The sequence below is a fragment of the Mobula hypostoma genome, chromosome 14 (genome assembly GCF_963921235.1).
Source record: "Mobula hypostoma chromosome 14, sMobHyp1.1, whole genome shotgun sequence".
In the NCBI taxonomy this organism is placed as follows: domain Eukaryota; kingdom Metazoa; phylum Chordata; class Chondrichthyes; order Myliobatiformes; family Myliobatidae; genus Mobula; species Mobula hypostoma.
In genome coordinates this window covers 79,614,699-79,634,840 of record NC_086110.1, presented here as the reverse complement: position 1 = coordinate 79,634,840, position 20,142 = coordinate 79,614,699, and the positions used below count along the sequence as shown (strand labels likewise).

At 43.9% G+C, this 20,142-nt stretch overlaps 1 protein-coding gene across 2 annotated transcripts in view; it reads right to left on the bottom strand.

Moving 5' to 3' along the window:
• Nucleotides 1-20,142, bottom strand: part of sntb2 (syntrophin, beta 2) — a 53,141-nt gene that overhangs the window by 7,295 nt on the left and 25,704 nt on the right. The window contains exons 4-6 of one of the 2 annotated variants that reach the window (XM_063067297.1): nucleotides 17,823-17,965; nucleotides 1,668-1,864; nucleotides 193-393 (exon numbers count right to left, since the gene is read on the bottom strand). In XM_063067297.1, the coding sequence (XP_062923367.1) occupies nucleotides 193-393; nucleotides 1,668-1,864; nucleotides 17,823-17,965 (541 nt within the window). The remainder of the gene's footprint in view (nucleotides 1-192; nucleotides 394-1,667; nucleotides 1,865-17,822; nucleotides 17,966-20,142) is intronic. The other variant, XM_063067296.1, reaches the window with a different exon arrangement.

Genomic DNA, 20,142 nt, shown 5'->3' with positions numbered 1-20,142 from the left:
TCACCACAGAGCAATGTGTGGTTAAGTGCCTTGCTCAAGGACACAACATGCTGCCTCAGCTGAGGCTCGAACTAGCGACCTTCAGAGCACAGACCAACACCCTAACCACAGCCACGGGCCAACGTGGTTAAATAGAGACCCCAGAATCATCCTTACCAGAAAATACTGTTCAATAATCAGATTTTACCAAACCTGTACACACCAGCTCTCCTTCTGGCCCCCCGAAGTCCAGGAATAGAGTTCTGATCCCATCATCGGCTGATGACTTCAACCTTTCAAACGGATACTGAAATAGGATGTTGGACGGATCCATGGTTGGATTCCCCCGACACATCACAAAACCACTCTCGTAGTTAACAACCAGCCTGACATCCTGCCCGTTCCAAGTGCATCCTGGTTAAAATCAAAATAATTCTGTCATTAGTTGAAGAAGATTCACTGCATCTTGTCAGTGTCAGTAAATGTCAGCATTATCCATCCCAAGGGGCCTGAAAATGAAAAACCAAAGCTAGCAAAATCATTCAGCGCCTCACACCTTCACCATCAGTCAGTAAGGTTATAGTTGACCTTTTATTACAGGGCTACTTTATCAATTGACCAAGTTACAGATCAATAAGTTAGCAACTAGTTGACACAAGCTTGCAGCAACATCATAATGAAGAGATTCAATAGGAAATGTTTTACTCAGCCCAAGTAGAAAGATTGAGGAGGGAGGATGCAGAAAGCTACAGTCAGCTGTAATGCACTGTTGAAGATGTTTTTCTGAAAAAAAAATTAGAAATGCAAGGCAGATAATCATAGGCTATTGGATTATATTGCTGGACAGAGCAATGGCCAATGGAATGCTCTGCAGTTTTTTTTTGCGGGGGGAAGGTGGAGGGGATAGATGTAGATAAATGAAACAAATTTCATAAGACCATAAGATACAGGAGCAGGATTTGGCCATTAGGCCCATCGAGTCTGCTCCACCATTCCATCATGGCTGATTTATTATCCCCCTCAACCCCATTCCCCTTCCTGCTCCCTGTAACCTTTGATGCCCTGACTAATCAAAAACCTATCAAATTCCGCTTTAAATGACTTGACCTCTACAGATGTCTATGGCAACGAATTCCATAGATTAACCATCCTCTGGCTAAAAAAATTCCTCCTCATCTCTGTTCTACAGAGACATCCCTCTCTTCTGAGACTGTGCCCTCTGCTCCTAGACTGCCCTACTACCGGAATCATCCTCTCCACATCCACTTTATCTAGGCTTTTCAATATTCAGAGATCTCCCCTCTCATTCTTCTAAAATCCAGCCAGTACAGTCCCAGAGTGATCAACTGCTCCTCATAAATTAATTCTTCCATTCCCAGAATAATTCTCATGACCCTCCTCATCTTGCTTGTTTCTGTAGCCTTCAGCCCCTCTACCAATGGGAACCGTCTCCTACCTGTTTATCCATCAAACAGTGATGTGCTGTCGCTTCACTTTTGATTTTGAGTCATGCTGTGTTGCTTCTCTGAATGAGCTCACAGATTGACTAAACAATTAAACAAACTCCAGAGCTGGATGTTTCCATCAGAAAACACCCACAGAAACATCCACATAATAAACTCCTGGAACCATGCAACACGGAGGCTGTCCAAAGTCTCAAAACGCTGATCAGCACATGGAACACGTACCTAGGGTCACCTCCTTAATCAACTCAGAAGCACCATGGCAACCTTGAACCAGCATACGTGTCCACGTTGACAAGTCCCGGTGAGTCTCCACACGGAAGACATGCATTTCAACACCTTGTCGCGAGCCAGTCCGTGTAGCAAATACCAGCTCTGAACGAATGGATGGTGACCCTTGTGCAGAGCCTGAGTGAACCAACCTAAATAATAGGTCAGAGGAAAAGGATTACATTAACGATGCAGATAGTTTTCATATTAACACTGATTCAGCCCTCAACCGAACACCTTCAATATACCATCGTCATGCAGCCATACAGCATGGAAACAGGGCCTTTGGCTCAACTGGACCATTCCAACCAAATGCCCATCAAGACAAGTCCTATTGACGTGCATTTAGCGCACATCCTTAACCTTTCTTTTCCAAGTACCTATTCAACTGTTTTTTAAATATTGTTTAAATAATGCTATATTATTTAATTTATATTATTTATAACATAATACTTAATTTGAGTAACATTAAATAAATTCTAAATGATGTTAACCTATCTCAGGCAGCTCATTCTATATACATCGTCCCCTTTGTTTAAAATGTATGGCCCCAAGATTTCTTTGAAATCGCTCACCTCACACTTTAAACCTGTGCGCTCTACTTCTTGATGTTTTAGCCATGGGAATAAAACGGGGTGTATACATCCTGTCCTGAACATTGCGAAGGGGGTCTTTCCCACAGGCAATAACCCTCGTTCGGTAGATACATTAAAGACAGACGGAAGACCATCATCATCCATGTCATACAACACAGCACATAATGATAATTAATATAGCCTGTCTCTGCAGGTTTTAGTTTAATAACATCTTTCCTAATCAAGGTAACCAAAACCATATATAATCTCCCAAATGTGACTTCACCAGCACCCTGTACAACTGCAAAATTATGTCCAAACTCCCATACTCAATGCTATGACTGATGAAAGCCAGAGTACCACAAGCATGTTTCATCACCCTCTCTACCTGTAACTCCATACTGAGGGAACCTCAACTTTGTACTCCGACATCCTTCTGTGTGCAACATTGCCGCAGGCCCTACTGTTGTCTGTGAAAGTCCTACCTTGATTTGACTTTCCCAAAATACAATATCTCGCACATCTCTGAATTACACTCCACTTGAGTGTTGAGGATAATCATGGTGGAGGTGTTGTTGATTATCCCTACTAAAAATGTTTATCAGGAAGTCAAGGATCCAGTTGTAAAGGGATGTAGTGAGTCACAGATTGCAGAGCATGGAAATGAGTTTGTTTGGAATTACAGTAGAGTTAGAATTTAGAACTTATTTAAATCTTACATCCATCCCACAATGTAAGGGAGTAAAAATCTTTGTGTTATGACTCCATTGCAATGTACAGACATGCGAATTTAATAATCTAAGGGCTTGTAGAAAGAAGATGTCCCGTAACCTGTTGGTCCTGGGTTTAATGCTGCGGTAGCGTTTGCCAGACGGAAGCAATGGAAACAGTTTACGGTTGGGGTGACTGCTGTCCGCCTTATTTCTGCACCTGCTGCTATAAATCTCTTCAATGGAGGGAAGTTCATATTCACAGATGCGCTGGACTGAAACTATTGAAGGCAGAGCTGTTGTCAATAAATATATCATGACAACAATATTTCCCCCATTGGCAGTAACCCATTGACCTCAGACCAGAGTCAGTGTGCGTGCTCTTGTTACATCAACAGTGTTGAGGTTGCGGTTGAAAGGACTGAAAGTTTCAAGAACATCACCAGCAGCCTCTTCAGGTCCAACCACATTGCCCAGGTCCAAGAGAGCTAATCAGTACCTCTGCTTCATCGTGATGGGGGGTGGGACAAATAAATTTGGGACATTCTCTGTAAGGCTCACCAATTTTTATAACTTTTATTAGTGCCCCGTCCTATCCAGATGCATCAGGGCTTGGTACGAGCAACTGTCCTACCCGTAACTGCAAGAGACTGAGCACATTAAAGAATCCAGCCTCCCTCCATGGACTGTCTACACTTCTGCCTTCCGTGGTAAAACACCCAGCAGAATCAAAGACTGCACCCAGCCCTCACACTGGGCAGCTGATACAAAAGCTTGAAAGCCCAAATCAACAGGCTCAAGGACACCTTCTACCCTGCTATTGTAACACTAGCCCAAAAAGATGGACTCTTGTCCTCTGGCTAAAGAAGTTCCTCCTCATCTCTGTTCTATAATAGGGAGATCACTCTATTTTGAGGATGAGCCCTCTGGTCCTAGACTCCCCCACTACAAGAAATATCTTCCACTCTATCTAGGCTTTTCAGTATTTGATAGGGTTTAATGAGATTCCCCATCATCCTCCTAAACCCCAGTGAGTACAGGCCCAGAAACTCAAACAGTTGCAAGAAAAAGTTTGTGAACCATTTGCAATTAACTGGTTTTCTGCATTAATTGCCTTGTCACAATAATAGACAAACACAATCTGCTTAAACTAATAACGCACAAACAATTTACATGCCTTATTGAATATACTGTTTAATCATTTATAGTCCAGGCTGGAAAAGTACATGAACCCTTGTACTTAATAACTGGTAGAATCTCCTTTAGCAGCAATAACCTTTGCCAAACATTTCCTGTAGCTGCTGATCAGACTTGCACAGTGATGAGGAGGAATTTTAGACCATTACTCCAAACAAAACTGTTTCAGTTCATCAATATTTCTGAGGTACCTTGCATGAACAGCCCTCTTCAGGTCATGCCACAGCATCTCAATTGGGATAAATTCTCCTGTAAAGTGTCTTGATACAATTTTGAATTCATTGTTCCCTCAACGATTGCAAGTTATCCAGGCCCTGAGGCAACAAAACATTCCCAGACCATGATGCTCCTTCCACCATGCTTCACAGTTGGGATGAGGTTCTGGTGTGCAGTGCCCTTTTTTCTCTGAACATAGCACGTGCATTTCTGCCAAAAGGTTCAACTTGGGTCTCATCTGTCCATAGACCATTATCTCAGAAGAGTTGTGAAAACTTGCAACTTTTGCAAAGTTGATACATGCAGCAATGTTTATTTTGGAGAGCAGTGGTTTCCTCTGTGGTGTCCTTCCATGAACACCATCTTTGTTCAGTTTTTTTCTTATAGTGGACACACGAACAGAGACTTTAGCAAGTCCTAGCTAGAGATTTCTGCAGGTCTTTTACTGTTACACTTGGGTATTTTTTCACCTCCTTCAGCATTGCACATTGTGCTGTTGGTGTGATCTTTGCAGAATGCTCACTCCTAGGCAGGGGACCAACTGTACTGAATTTTCTCCATTTGTAGACATTTTTCTTACTGTGGACTGTTGAACACTCAGGTCTTTAGAAATACTTCTGCAGTCTTTTCCAGCTTGATGCATCTCCACAATTCTTCTTATAAGGTCCTCTGAAAGTGGTTTTGATCGAGACATGATGCACATAAACAGATCTTTCATGAGAAGAGTGGGCTTTGTCAATAACCTGACTTTGTATGTCTTTTTTATAGGGCAGGGCACCTCTTCAACCCACACCTCCAATCTCATCTCACTGATTGGAACAGCTGACTCCAAATAATTTTTGTAGAAGGCATTACCCCAGAGGTTCACATAAGTTTTTGAGCCTAGACTGTTTAAATGGTGTACTCAGTATTGACAAGAAATACAATTGTTTGTGTGTTACTAGTTTAGGCAATTGTGTTTGTCTACTATTGTGACTTAGACAAAGATCAGATCACATATGAGTATTTAATGCAGAAAACCAAGTAATTGCAAAGGGTTCACAAACTTTTTCTTGCAACATTATGTTAAGCTTATCACTCCCAGAATCATTTTTATCAACCTTCTCTGGACCCTCTCCAATGCCAGCACATCTTTTCTTGATAAAGGGCCCAGGCCTTTCCCAGTACTCCAAGTATGGTCTGACCAATGCCTTATAAAGCCTCAGCATTACGGTACGTTTTTGCTTTTATATTCTAGTCCTATCGAAATGAATGCTGACATTGCATTTACCTTGCCTAACATTGCCTCAAGTTAATCTTTGGAGAATCTTTACACATGGAATCTCAAGCCCCTTTGCACTTCTAAATTTTTGAATTTTCTTCCCATTTAGAAAAGAGTCTATGCCCTTATTCCTTCTACCAAAGTATACGACCACACTTTTCTACACAATATGCCATCTGCCACTTTGCCCATTCTCCTAATCTGTCTTAGTCCTTTTGCAGACTCCCTGCTTCCTCAACACTGCCTGCAGCTCTACCCATCTTCGTATCATCCACAAACATGGCCACAAAGCTATCAATTCTATCATCCAAATTACTGACATATAACATGAAAGGCAGTCCCAACACCACTATTCACCTTCAGCCAATCAGACAAGATCCCTTTTATTCCCAATCCAATTTATTTGTCTTCAGCTCACTTACCCAGCTTATCAATATCTCACTGTACTCTTTGACAAACTTCTTCATTTACAAAACCACCACTTTGATGTCCTCAGCAAATTACTAACCATGCCTTGTATATTTTTATCCAAATCACCTTTGTAAATGACAAACAATAGGACAACACTGACCTCAGCCACACACTACCAGGTTTCCCCCGCCATCCGAAGGTAGAGCGTTCCTATGAAATGATTCGTAAGCCAGAATGTCGTAAAGCGAAGAAGCAATTACCATTTATCCATACGGGAAAATTTTCTGAGTGTTCGCAGACCCGAAAATAACCTACCAAATCATGCCAAATAACACATAAAACCTAAAATAACAGTAACATATAGTAAAAGCAGGAATGATATGATAAATACACAACCTATATAAATTAGAAATACTTTTCCACAATTATTGCCTAAACTGTTCGCCATAGCAAAAATCTCACGCAAGTGCTGTCGGCAAAAACACGGCGCAAGCGCTCTCCAGTAACCTTTACGCTATGAAGCTGCCAAATCATACCAAATAACACGCAAAAATACACAGCTGATATAAAGTAGAAATAATGTATGTACAGTGTAGTTTCACTTACTGGAATTGGGAAGACATCGAGCACACTGATCATGGCGTGTTAGACTGAGTCGTCGCAGGTTGGGGTGGTGCAGTGGTCCCCACCCTCCGGGCAGCGAACCAATACCAATCCACGAAGCATGCAGGGGTACAGCGGTAGCCGGGACGCATCCAGCACATCTTTAAGAAAAAAGCTGAAATAAACATGCTAATTAATTACGTGCCGGGCGGCACCTAATTAATTAGCATGTTTATTTTGGCTTTTTTCTTAAAGATGTGCTGCGTGCCTCCCGGCTACCGCTGTATTCTCCGCGAATCGGTATCAGTCCGTGGCCTGGGGGTTGGGGTGGTGGGACACTGGGGTGTCATCTCGTTGTCTGTTTCCATTAGGGCAGGCAGCTCATCTTCTTCTATCTCTGCCTGCCTCGATGTCAAAGGTCGAGGTTTGTCGTCTGCTGCGGCTGATGTGGAAGGCTTGCTTGACTGCTGAGCCTTGTGCATTTTTAGATCATACAGTTCTTTGCAAGGACTCAAACCATCCTGCAAATATGCCCTAAACCGACGTACCCTTTCAAAATTAAAGTCGTACTTTATCATTACTCATTTGGTTTTGATTGTTATCCTTTCCTCTCCCAATTGCATCAGCTCATCTATCAGTTCTTGGTCATGGGATGCCAAAACCTCTTCAACGTCATCTTCGTCAGCTTCCACAAGCCAAACTCACTTTGTCCTTATTTCGTTCCCCACGATCAAAACGCTTAATTATGTTAGTTTTACGCTAAGAGTAACACCTTTACGAGCTCTTTCAGGCTTTTCCGATACCTTAGAACTCATCTTGCTAACGGCTGCTCACAGGCACGTGTTTAAGCAATGCCGCCGAGAATACAGTTCTGAATCCGGGGGAGAGCAGCTGCTCGGGGCGTGCGCTGCCTTTTTTGTAACAGTGAAAGCACCTTCTGTTAGCGAAAACAGGTAACTAATGTAGGTCTTTCGTAACAGTGAGGTTCCGTAAAGCAAATGTTCAAAAAGCACCTGTACTAGACACGGGCCTCCAGTCCAAGAAACAATCTTCACTAACACCCTGGTTTTCTATGTCCAGCCAATTGTGTGGTCACTTTATCAAAAAACTCAAACAAGAAAATCTGCGGATGCTTGAAATCTAAGCAACACCACAAAAAGCTGGAGGAACTCAGCAGGCCAGGCAGCATCTATGGAAAAGTGTATAGTTGACGTTTCGGGCCGAGACCCTTCCACAGGACTGGAGAAAAAAAGCTGAGTAGAGTAATAAGATTTGGGGAGGGGAGAGAGAAACACAGGTGATAGGTGAAATCGGAAGGTGGAAGGGTAAAGAGCTGGGAAGTTGATTGCTGAAAGAGATACAGGGCTGGAGAATGGGGAATCTAATAGGAGAGGATGGAAGGCCATAGAAGAAAGAAAAGGGGGGCGGAGCACCAGAGGGAGGTGATGTGCAGGCATGGAGATAAGCTGAGAGAGGGAAAAGAGGATGGGAAGTAGTGATGGGGGGGCATTACTGGAGTTCAAGAAATCCATATTCACGCCATCAGGTTGGAGAATACACAGACGGAAGACAAGGTGTTGTTCCTCCAACCTGAGTGTGGAGTGTGGCCACATTGCAACAGTAGAGTAGGGTAGACTCCTTTAATTACTCTAAGTAACTTAGGAGTAGGTAATGGAGGCAGCAGTTAGGGCAGTTGAGTGCTCCATTTGCAGGATGTGGGAAGTCAGGGCGAGCACAATCGTCCCTATGACTACACCTGCAAAAAGTGCATCCAGCTGCAGCTCCTGACAAACCGAGTTAGGGAACTGGAGCTGGAGCTGGATGAACTTCGGATCATTCGGGAGGCAGAGGCAGAAACAGAGAGGAGTTACAGGGAGATAGTCACCCCTAAGAGTCAGGAGACAGGTAGCTGGGTGACTGTCAGGAGAGGGAAGGGGAATAGACAGAATGAGCAGAGCACCCCTGTGGCTGTTCCCACCAATAATAAGTACATCATTTTGGATACTGTTGATGGGGACAACCTACCAGGGACAAGTTGCAGTGGTTGCGTCTCTGGCATCGAGACTGGACCCTCAACTCAGAAGGGAAGGAGGGAAAAGAGGAGAGCAGAAGTGATAGGGGATTTGATAGTTAGAGGGACAGATAAGAGGTTCTGTGGAAGAGAGCGAGAATCGTTGCTGGTTAAAAAAGAGATTAACGCAATAGAAAGGAAGGACATAAGCCGGGAAGATGTGGAATCGATATGGGTAGAGCTGCGTAACACTAAGGGGCAGAAGACGCTGGTGGGAGTTGTGTACAGGCCACCTAACAGTAGTAGTGAGGTCGGAGATGGTATTAAACAGGAAATTAGAAATGTGTGCAATAAAGGAACAGCAGTTATAATGGGTGACTTCAATCTACATGTAGACTGGGTGAACCAAATTGGTAAAGGTGCTGAGGAAGAGGATTTCTTGGAATGTATGCGGGATGGTTTTTTGAACCAACATGTCGAGGAACCGACTAGAGAGCAGGCTATTCTGGACTGGGTTTTGAGCAATGAGGAAGGGTTAATTAGCGATCTTGTCGTGAGAGGCCCCTTGGGTAAGAGTGACCATAATATGGTGGAATTCTTCATTAACATGGAGAGTGACGTAGTTAATTCAGAAACAAAGGTTCTGAACTTAAAGAGGGGTAACTTTGAAGGTATGAGACATGAATTAGCTAAGATAGACTGGCAAATGACACTTCAAGGATTGACGGTGGATATGCAATGGCAGGCATTTAAAGGTTGCATGGATGAACTACAACAATTGTTCATCCCAGTTTGGCAAAAGAATAAATCAAGGAAGGTAGTGCACCCGTGGCTGACAAGAGAAATTAGGGATAGTATCAATTCCAAAGAAGTAACATACAAATTAGCCAGAGAAAGTGGCTCACCTGAGGACTGGGAGAAATTCAGAGTTCAGCAGAGGAGGACAAAGGGCTTAATTAGGAAGGGGAAAAAAGATTATGAGAGAAAACTGGCAGAGAACATAAAAACGGACTGTAAAAGCTTTTATAGATATGTAAAAAGGAAAAGACTGATAAAGACAAATGTAGGTCCCCTGCAAACAGAAACAGGTGAATTGATTATGGGGAGCAAGGACATGGCAGACCAATTGAATAATTACTTTGGTTCTGTCTTCACTAAGGAGGACATAAATAATCTTCCAGAAATAGTAAGGGACAGAGGGTCCAGTGAGATGGAGGAACTGAGCGAAATACATGTTAGTAGGGAAGTGGTGTTAGGTAAATTGAAGGGATTGAAGGCAGATAAATCCCCAGGGCCAGATGGTCTGCATCCCAGAGTGCTTAAGGAAGTGGCCCAAGAAATAGTGGATGCATTAGTGATAATTTTTCAAAACTCGTTAGATTCTGGACTAGTTCCTGAGGATTGGAGGGTGGCTAATGTAACCCCACTTTTTAAAAAAGGAGGGAGAGAGAAACCGGGGAATTATAGGCCGGTTAGCCTAACGTCGGTGGTGGGGAAACTGCTGGAGTCAGTTATCAAGGATGTGATAACAGCACATTTGGAAAGCGGTGAAATGATCGGACAAAGTCAGCATGGATTTGTGAAAGGAAAATCATGTCTGACGAATCTCATAGAATTTTTTGAGGATGTAACTAGTAGAGTGGATAGGGGAGAACCAGTGGATGTGGTATATTTGGATTTTCAAAAGGCTTTTGACAAGGTCCCACACAGGAGATTAGTGTGCAAACTTAAAGCACACGGTATTGGGGGTAAGGTATTGGTGTGGGTGGAGAATTGGTTAGCAGACAGGAAGCAAAGAGTGGGAATAAACGGGACCTTTTCAGAATGGCAGGCGGTGACTAGTGGGGTACCGCAAGGCTCAGTGCTGGGACCCCAGTTGTTTACAATATATATTAATGACTTGGATGAGGGAATTAAATGCAGCATCTCCAAGTCTGCGGATGACACGAAGCTGGGTGGCAGTGTTAGCAGTGAGGAGGATGCTAAGAGGATGCAGGGTGACTTGGATAGGTTGGGTGAGTGGGCAAACTCATGGCAGATGCAATTTAATGAGGATAAATGTGAAGTTATCCACTTTGGTGGCAAAAATAGGAAAACAGATTATTATCTGAATGGTGGCCGATTAGGAAAAGGGGAGGTGCAACGAGACCTGGGTGTCATTATACACCAGTCATTGAAAGTGGGCATGCAGGTACAGCAGGCGGTGAAAAAGGCGAACGGTATGCTGGCATTTATAGCGAGAGGATTCGAGTACAGGAGCAGGGAGGTACTACTGCAGTTGTACAAGGCCTTGGTGAGACCACACCTGGAGTATTGTGTGCAGTTTTGGTCCCCTAATCTGAGGAAAGACATCTTTGCCATAGAGGGAGTACAAAGAAGGTTCACCAGATTGATTCCTGGGATGGCAGGTCTTTCATATGAAGAAAGACTGGATGAACTGGGCTTGTACTCGTTGGAATTTAGAAGATTGAGGGGAGATCTGATTGAAACGTATAAGATCCTAAAGGGATTGGACAGGCTAGATGCGGGAAGATTGTTCCCGATGTTGGGGAGGTCTAGAACGAGGCGTCACAGTTTGAGGATAGAGGGGAAGCCTTTTAGGACCGAGGTTAGGAAAAACTTCTTCACACAGAGAGTGGTGAATCTGTGGAATTCTCTGCCACAGCAAACTGTTGAGGCCAGTTCATTAGCTATGTTTAAAAGGAAGTTAGATATGGCCCTTGTGGCTACAGGGGTCAGGGGGTATGGAGGGAAGGCTGGGTTCTGAGTTGGATGATCAGCCATGATCATAATAAATGGCGGTGCAGGCTCGAAGGGCCGAATGGCCTACTCCTGCACCTATTTTCTATGTTTCTATGTTTCTAATCCCGGATGGTCTGTTGCCTCCCTGGTGCCAAGGTCCGCGATATCTTGGATCGAGTTCTTGGTATTCTCAAGAGGGAGGGTGAGCAGCCAGATGTCGTGGTCCATGTAGAGACCAATGACATGGGTAGGAAGAGTGAGGAGGTTCTGAAAGGTGAGTTTAGGGAGTTAGGCGCCAAGTGAAAGGACAGGACCTCCAGGATAGCAATCTCAGGATTGCTACCAGTGCCACGTGCAGGCAGGTTTAGAAATAGTAAGACAGCACAGATCAACACGTGGCTGAAGACATGGTGCAGGAGGGAGGGCTTCAAATTTATAGATAATTGGGCAGTTTTCCAGGGAAGGTGGGACCTGTTCTGGCATAACGGTTTACATCTGAACTGGAGGGGGACAAATATTCTTGCAGGTAGGTTTGCTAGAGAGGCTCCAGTGGATTTAAACAAGGGGGGAGGGGAACCAGAGTGTAGAAACCCTAACCCTAATGCGAAGGAAGAAAAAGGAGATAGTAAAGTTGTTTGCACGATTAGGGATAAACAGAGAGTAAGAGGTGGAACATTTCTTAAATGCATTTATTTTAATGCTAGGAGCATTGTAAGAAAGGTGGATGAGCTTAGAGCATGGATTGATACCTGGAGGTATGACGTTGCAGCTATTAGTGAAACATGGCTGCAGGAGGGGTGTGATTGGCTACTAAATATTCCTGAATTTCATTGCTTCAGGTGTGATAGAATCAGAGGGACAAGAGGGGGAGGTGTTGCATTGCTTCTCAAAGAAAATATTACAGTGGTGCTCTGGCAGGATAGATTAGAAGGCTCGTCTAGGGAGGCTATTTGGGTGGAATTGAGGAATGAGAAAGGTGTAGTAACACTTATAGGGGTGTATTATAGACCACCTAATGGGGAGCAAGAATTGGAGGAGCAAATTTGTAAAGAGAGAGCAGATATTTGTAGTAAGCACAAGGTTGTGATTGTGGGAGATTTTAATTTTCCACACATAGATTGGGAAGCCCATACTGTAAAAGGGCTGGATGGTTTGGAGTTTGTAAAATGTGTGCAGGATAGTTTTTTGCAGCAATACACAGAGGTACCAACTAGAGAAGGGGCAGTATTGGATCTCCTGTGAGGGAATGAGATAGGTCAGGTGATGGAGGTATGTGTTGGGGAGCATTTCGGGTCCAGTGATCACAATGCCATTAGTTTCAATATAATTATGGAGAAGGATGGGTCTGGACCCAGGGTTGAGATTTTTGATTGGAGAAGGGCTAACTTTAAGGAGATGCGAAAGGATTTAGAAGGAGTGGATTGGGACTGAGTAATTTGTTTTATGGGAAGGATGTAATTGAGAAATGGAGGTCATTTAAAGGTGAAATTTTGAGGGTAAAGAATCTTTATGTTCCTGTTAGGTTGAAAGGAAAGGTTAAAAGTTTGAGAGAGCCATGGTTTTCAAGGGATATTGGAAACTTGGTTTGGAAAAAGAGAGATATCTACAATAAATATAGGCACATGGAGTAAATGAGATGCTCGAGGAATATAAAGAATGTAAAAAGAATCTTAAGACAGAAATTCAAAAAGCTAAAAGAAGATACGAGGTTGCTTTGGCAAGTAAGGTGAAAATAACTCCAAAGAGTTTCTACAGTTATATTAATAGCAAAAGGATAGTGAGGGATAAAATTGGTCCCTTAGAGAATCAGAGTGGACAGCTATGTGTGGAACCAGAAGAGATGGGGGAGATTTTGAACAATTTATTTTTTTTCGGTATTCACTAAGGAGAAGGATATTGAATTGTGTAAGGTAAGAGAAACAGGTAGGGAAGTTATGGAAACTATGATGATTAAAGAAGAGGAAGTATTGGCATTGGGAAGTATTGGAAGAGGGAGATCAGTGGGGAAGGACGAAAGGACAGGAGAGCCGTGCAGGAAGTGATCCCTGCATAAAGCCAAAAGTGGGATAGTGGGGGGAAGACGTACTTGGTGGTGGGATCCCATTGGAGATGACGAAAGTTGAGGAGAATTATATGCTGGATGCAGAGGCTGGTGGGGTAGTAGGTGAGGATAAGCCCCACCTTGCAACTCTACTCCTCATCTTTTCTAACTCCAGTCCTGCTGAAGGGTCTCAGCCAGAAACGTCGACTGTACTCTTTTCCATAAATGCTGCCTGGCCTGCTGACTTCCTCCAGCATTTTGTGTGTGCCATCAAAAAACTCATTTAGGTTCGCAAGATGTGATCTTTGCACAAGGCCATGCTGACTTTCCCTAATCAATTCGTCTTTCCAGATGCATGTACATCTTATCCTTGAGAACCCTCTCCAGCTTACTGGTTTATAGTTAAACACAACAGATTCTGCAGATGCTGGAAATCCAGAGTAACACGTACAAAATGCTGGAGGAACTCAGCAGGCCAGGCAGCATCTATGGAAACGAATAAACAGTTGACGTTTCGGGCTGAGACCATTCATCAGCACTTGTCGGAGGATCAACTGTTCATTCACTTCCACAGATGGTCTATATTTCCCAGGTTTTTCTTTGCAACCTTTTTGATATAAAGGCACAACCTTCACTATCCTCCAGTCTATAGGCACCTCACCTGTGGCTAACGATGCAAATATCTCAGTCAGGGCTCGCACAATGTCTGTTCATGGATGTACCGGGTCAGGCCCTGCAGATTTCTCAACCTTTATATCTTTAACTAGTCTAGTACCTCCTCTGCTGTTATGTTGATAATCCCCAAGGCACCCCCATTAAATTTTCCTAGACTTCAAGTCTTTCTCCCAATAAAGACAGAAGAGAAATATTCATTCAGGACCTTGCACATCCCCTGTGGCTCCACAGATAACATAAACTTTAGTCTGTTCCTGGAACAATTATCCCCACAATTGCTCTTTTACCTGAAATCTACTTAAAAAATCTCTTTGAATTCTTTTTCTGTGAAAGCTATCTCATGCCCTCTTGCCTGTGACCTGATAGGGGCCTCTATGTATTTACAGAAAGTTCAGAAGTAGGGGGAACATAACTATTTACAAAGCTACCCATCAGCAACAAAAGATTTATATGAACAAATCAACAATGTAAGACCACTCTTTCTTCTGTGATTGGGGCCTATAACTGCCCGTCACAGACTCCAATCACAGGATCCATTCAGCTTACTTCCTCACCAGGTGAATGCCAAGGGGAGCTCGTCATTGCAGATCTGAAGAAGAATGTGGCATAGTCGCTGAGGTCCTTGTCAGCACAGGTCTGTAAGAGAATGAGGCGTAGCCACCAAGGGGACCTCATCAGCGTAGGCCAGAGTCATAGAAAAGTACAGCACAGAAACAAGCCCTTCAGTCTATCTAGTCCGTGCCAAACCATTTAATCTACCTACTCCCATTGTCCTGCACCTGGACCGTAGACCTCCATACCTCTACCATCCACGTACCTATCTAAACTTCTCTTAAACGTTGAAATCGAGCTTGCATGTACCATTTGCGCTGGCAACATCTAAGGTCCCTCTGAATGAAGTTTCCCCTTATGTTCCCTCGAGCTTTTTACCATTCACCCTTAACCCATAACCTCTAGTTCTAGTCCCAACCAACCTCAGTTAAAAAAGCTTGCATTCACCCTATCTATACTCCTCATAATTTTGTATAGCTCTATCAAATCTCCTCTCAATCCTCTAAGTTCCAAGCTAGTCAACCTTTCCATATAACTCAGGTCCTCCACACTCCCAACATCCTTGTAAATTTTCTCTGTACTCTTTCAATCTTATTTACATCTCTCCTGCAGGTAGATGACCAAAACTGCACACAATACTTCAAATTAGGCCTCACCAACATCTTATACAACTTCACATTACATCCCATCTCCTGTACTCAATACTTACATTTATGAAGACTAAAAGCTTTCTTAACAACCCTATCAACCAATGACACCTCTTTCAATGAATTATGGACCTGTATTCCCAGATCCCTTTGTCCTACCACACTCCTCAGTGCCCTACCGTTCACTGTGTAAGACCTACCCTAGTTGGTCCTGCCAAAGTGCAACACCTCGCACTTATCTGCATTAAATTCCATCTGCCATTTTTCAGCCCATTTTTCCAGCTGGTCCAGATTCCAATGCAAGCCATGACATTGTTCCTCGCTGTCCACTACACCCCCAGTCTTGGTGTCATCCATAAATTTGCTGATCCAGTTAACCACATTATCATCCAGATCACTGATATAGATGACAAACAAAGGACCCAGCACCGATCCCTGTGGCACACCACTAGTCACAGGCCTCCAGTCAGAGAAACAACCATCTATTACCACTCTCTGGCTTCTCCCATAAAGCCAATGTTTAATCCAATTTACTACCTCATCTTGAATGCCAAATGACTAAACCTTCTTGACCAAACTCCCATGCAGAACCTTGTCAAATACCTTGCAAAAGGCCATGTAGACAACATCCATTGCCATGCCTTCATCAACTTTCCTGATAACTTCCTCAAAAAATCTCTATAAGATTGGTTAGACATGATCTAAAACGCACAAGACCATGCTTACTATCATTAATCAATCCATGTCTAACCAAATACTAAAATATCTGGTCCCTTAGAATACCTTCCAGTAAGTATGCCACTACTGATGTCAGGTTCACCTGTCTATAATTTCCTAGTTTATTTTTATAGTTTTTCTTCTGACAACTCTGACAATGGTCCCACCTTACTTAATTTATTCAATGCCTATCAATCCCGAATGCTGATTGGCCGCTGCTCAAAGCAACAAACTGCCACAAGTCGATGCTCTTCTACTCAACCGGTGAACCTGAGTGAACTATGTCTTCTCAGGCTTCTGATCTCTCCAATCTGTAAGAGAATGGTGTGGAATTGCCAAGAGAGACTCGTCAGCAGAGAGCTGTAAGAGAATGGGGTGCAGTCACCAAGGGGTATTCGTCAGCACTGGTCTGTAAGAGAATGGGGTGCAGTCATCAAGGGGAACTTGTCAGCACAGGTCTACAGGAAATTGATACATAGCTGCCAAGGGTGACTCATCAGTGCAGGTGTCTCCAACCTTTTTTGCACTGCGGACCGGTTTAATATTGACAATATTCTTGCGGACCGGCCGAGCGGGGGTGGGGTGGTAGGGTTGCCAACGGACAAGAGTAGCAGTCAAATACGTTGTGTTTACCCCGTAAAAACTACAATGATTGTGAAGCCTTGCGTGGGCACCACTGCGCATGCATGACCTGCAAATGAATGTACCTTCCGATTTTTTTCCTGCAAATCACTTTTGGCGATTCTGTTCGGGGGGTGGGGGGGGGGGGGGGAGTGTTAATCTCGACCGGAATATAGGTGATAAGTGGCTAATACACTCAATTTTGTTTCTAAAAGGTTTTATCTAACAAATTTAATATTAAACACACAGCACGTATTTCCTTCGCATGAATATAGTGATAAGTCAATTATCGGGGGAGGACAGAGGAGCTTGAAGTAAGTGTTGAACGAACTTCCAGTAGAAGTGGAAGAGGCAGGTTCGATATTATCATTTAAAGGAAAATTGGTTAGGTATATGGACAGGAAAGAAATGGAGGGTTATGGGCTGAGTGCAGGTCGGTGGGACTAGGTGAGAGTAGCGTTCGGCATGGACTAGATGGGCAGGGAGATTCCGTGCTGTAATTGTTATATGGTTATATAAGTCACTTAGAAGTCAATAGCATCATAACATTTTAAGTAACGTTTGGATATTAAACACACAGCACGTATTTTCCCCGTGTGAACATATAAAATCATTGTGACACACCAATATCGCTAAATCAGTGGGAGCCCTGGGCTTGTTTCCCTGCAACAAGACGGCCCTGTCGAAGGGTGATAGGAGACAGTGATACTCGAAGGTGGTTTCTTATGTCCGGTCTATTCCGCAATTTAGTTTTCGTTGCATTCATTGCAGAGATATGTTGGAAATGGAAGCAACGTTTTCAGTGCTTTCATGGCTGTCTCAGGATATTTAGTCTTGACTTTGATCCAGAATGCCGGCAGAGATGTTACGTCAAACATACTTTTCAGCCCGTCATCATTTGCAAGCTCGAGGAGTTGATCTCCTTCCCGCGCTGACGTGAATGACGCGCGGGTAATGACCTCGCATGCGTAATGGCTCAACAGTGGGCGTGACAGGGAATGAGGAAAGATGCAGCTGACTCATATCGCCAAATCATATCGTTTCCTCGCGGCCTGGTAGCACATGCTTTGCGGCCCGGTGGTTGGGGACCGCTGTATAAGAGGAAGAGGTGCAGCCCCATGCTATACATACCTGGTGGCCAGCAGCGGGTGGCTTTGGCAAGGTGATGCCCAATGATCTCGATTCCAGGGCACACTGTTGTAAAGCAGCAAATCTTTGTCCGTGAGGATCGCCAACACCGGTTTCCACTGCTGCTTTCCATCTTCCACTTTCATCTGCAGCCCAAGCAGAGAAAAATTACAGTACTGTACATACATGGTGCTAAGTCCTTTCCATATCCTCCACTTCAACCACCACAACATACCCCAAGCCAGGCATCCTTAACTATAACCACTGGACACTGCTTTCTCCAACTCATCCCCACCAGTGCTGTTAGCTACTGAACTCCAGCAGGTAATCTCAGAATACACGAACACAGTTGCCCTTGAAAGTTACAGGACTGTTAAGTGTGAGTCAGGTGGTCAGTAGCCAACAGAAGCCAAGGTTGCAATGTAGCAGCAACAGTCACCTTCAAAATCATCAATTACTGAGCCACAGCTGAACGCATTTCTACGTTAAATCACAGTGCTGAAGGAAAAGAATCGTCAGTTGATTGCAAAAAGTACAGTGGAAAAGTGTGTATGGAACCAAAGGAGATAGCAGAGGTATTTAATGAGTACTTTGCTTCAGTATTCACTACAGAAAAGGATCTTGGCGATTGTAGGGATGACTTAAAGCGGACTGAAAAGCTTGAGCATGTAGATATTAAGAAAGAGGATATGCAGGAGCTTTTGAAAAACATTAGGTTGGATAAGTTGCCGGGACCGGATGAGATGTACCCCAGGCTACTGTGGGAGGCGAGGCAGGAGATTGCTGAGCCTCTGGCAATGATCTTTGCATCATCAATGGGGATGGGAGAGGTTCTGGAGTATTGGAGGGCTGCGGATGTTGTTCCCTTATTCAAAAACAGGAGCAGAGGTAGCCCAGGAAATTATAGGCCAGTGAGTCTTACTTCAGTGGTTGGTAGGTTAATGGAGAAGATCCTGAGAGGCAGGATTTATGAACATTTGGAGAGGCATAATATGATTAGGAATAGTCAACATGGCTGTCAAAGGCAGGTCATGCTTTACGAGCCTGATTGGATTTTTTGAGGATGTGACTAAACACATTGATGAAGGTAGAGCAGTAGATGTAGTGTATATGGATTTCAGCAAGGCATTTGACAAGATACCCCATGCAAGCCTTATTGAGAAAGTAAGGAGGCATGGGGTCCAAGGGGAAATTGCTTTGTGGATCCAGAATTGGCTTGCCCACAGAAGGCAAAGTGTGGTTGTGGATGGGTCACATTCTGCATGGAGGTCGGTGACCAGTGGTGTGCCTCAGGGATCTGTTCTGGGACCCCTGCACTTCATGATTTTTATAAATGACCTGGATGAAGAAGTGGAAGGATGGGTTAGTAAATTTGTTGATGACAAAAAGGTTGGGGGTGCTGTGGATAGTGTGGAGGGCTGTCAGAGGTTACAGCAGGACATTGATAAGATGCAAAACTGGGCTGAGAAGTGGCAGATGGAGTTCAAACCAGATAAATGTGAGGCTCATTTTGGTAGGTCAAATATGATGACAGAATATAGCATTAATGGTAAGACTCTTGGCAGCGTGGAGGATCAGAGGGATCTTGGGGTTCGGGTCCATAGGACACTCAAGGCTGCTGTGCAGGTTGACTCTGTGGTTAAGAAAGCATACGGTGCATTGGCCTTTATCAATCGTGGGATTGAGTTTAGGAATTGAGAGATAATGTTGCAGCTATATAGGATCCTGGTCAGACCCCACTTGGAGTTTTGTGCTCAGTTCTGGTCGCCTCACTATAGGAAGGATGTGGAAACCACAGAAGGGGTGCAGAGGAGATTTACAAGGATGTTGCCTGGATTAGGGAGCATGCCTTATGAGAATAGGTTGAGTGAACTTGGCCTTTTTTCCTTGGAGCTACAGAGGATGAGAGGTGAGCTGATAGAGCTGTATAAGATGATGAGAGGCAATGATCATGTGGATAGGCAGAGGCTTCTCCCCAGGGCTGAAATGGCTAGCGTGAGAGGGCACAGTTTTAAGGTGCTTGAATGTAAGTACAGAGGGGATGTCAAGGGTAAGCTTTTTTTTTATTTACACAGAGAGCGGTGAGTGTGTGGAATGGGCTGCCAGTGGCGGTGGTGGAGGCGGCTAAGATAGGGTTTTTTTAAGTGACTCCTGGGCAGGTATATAGAGCTCAGAAGAATAGAGGGCTATGGGTAACCCCAGGTAATTTCTCAGGTAAGGACATGTTCGGCACAGCTTTGTGGGCCGAAGGGCCTGTATTGTGCTGTAGGTTTTCTATGTTTCTGTTTTTTACAGAACACCCCCAACCACAGGTTCACATTAA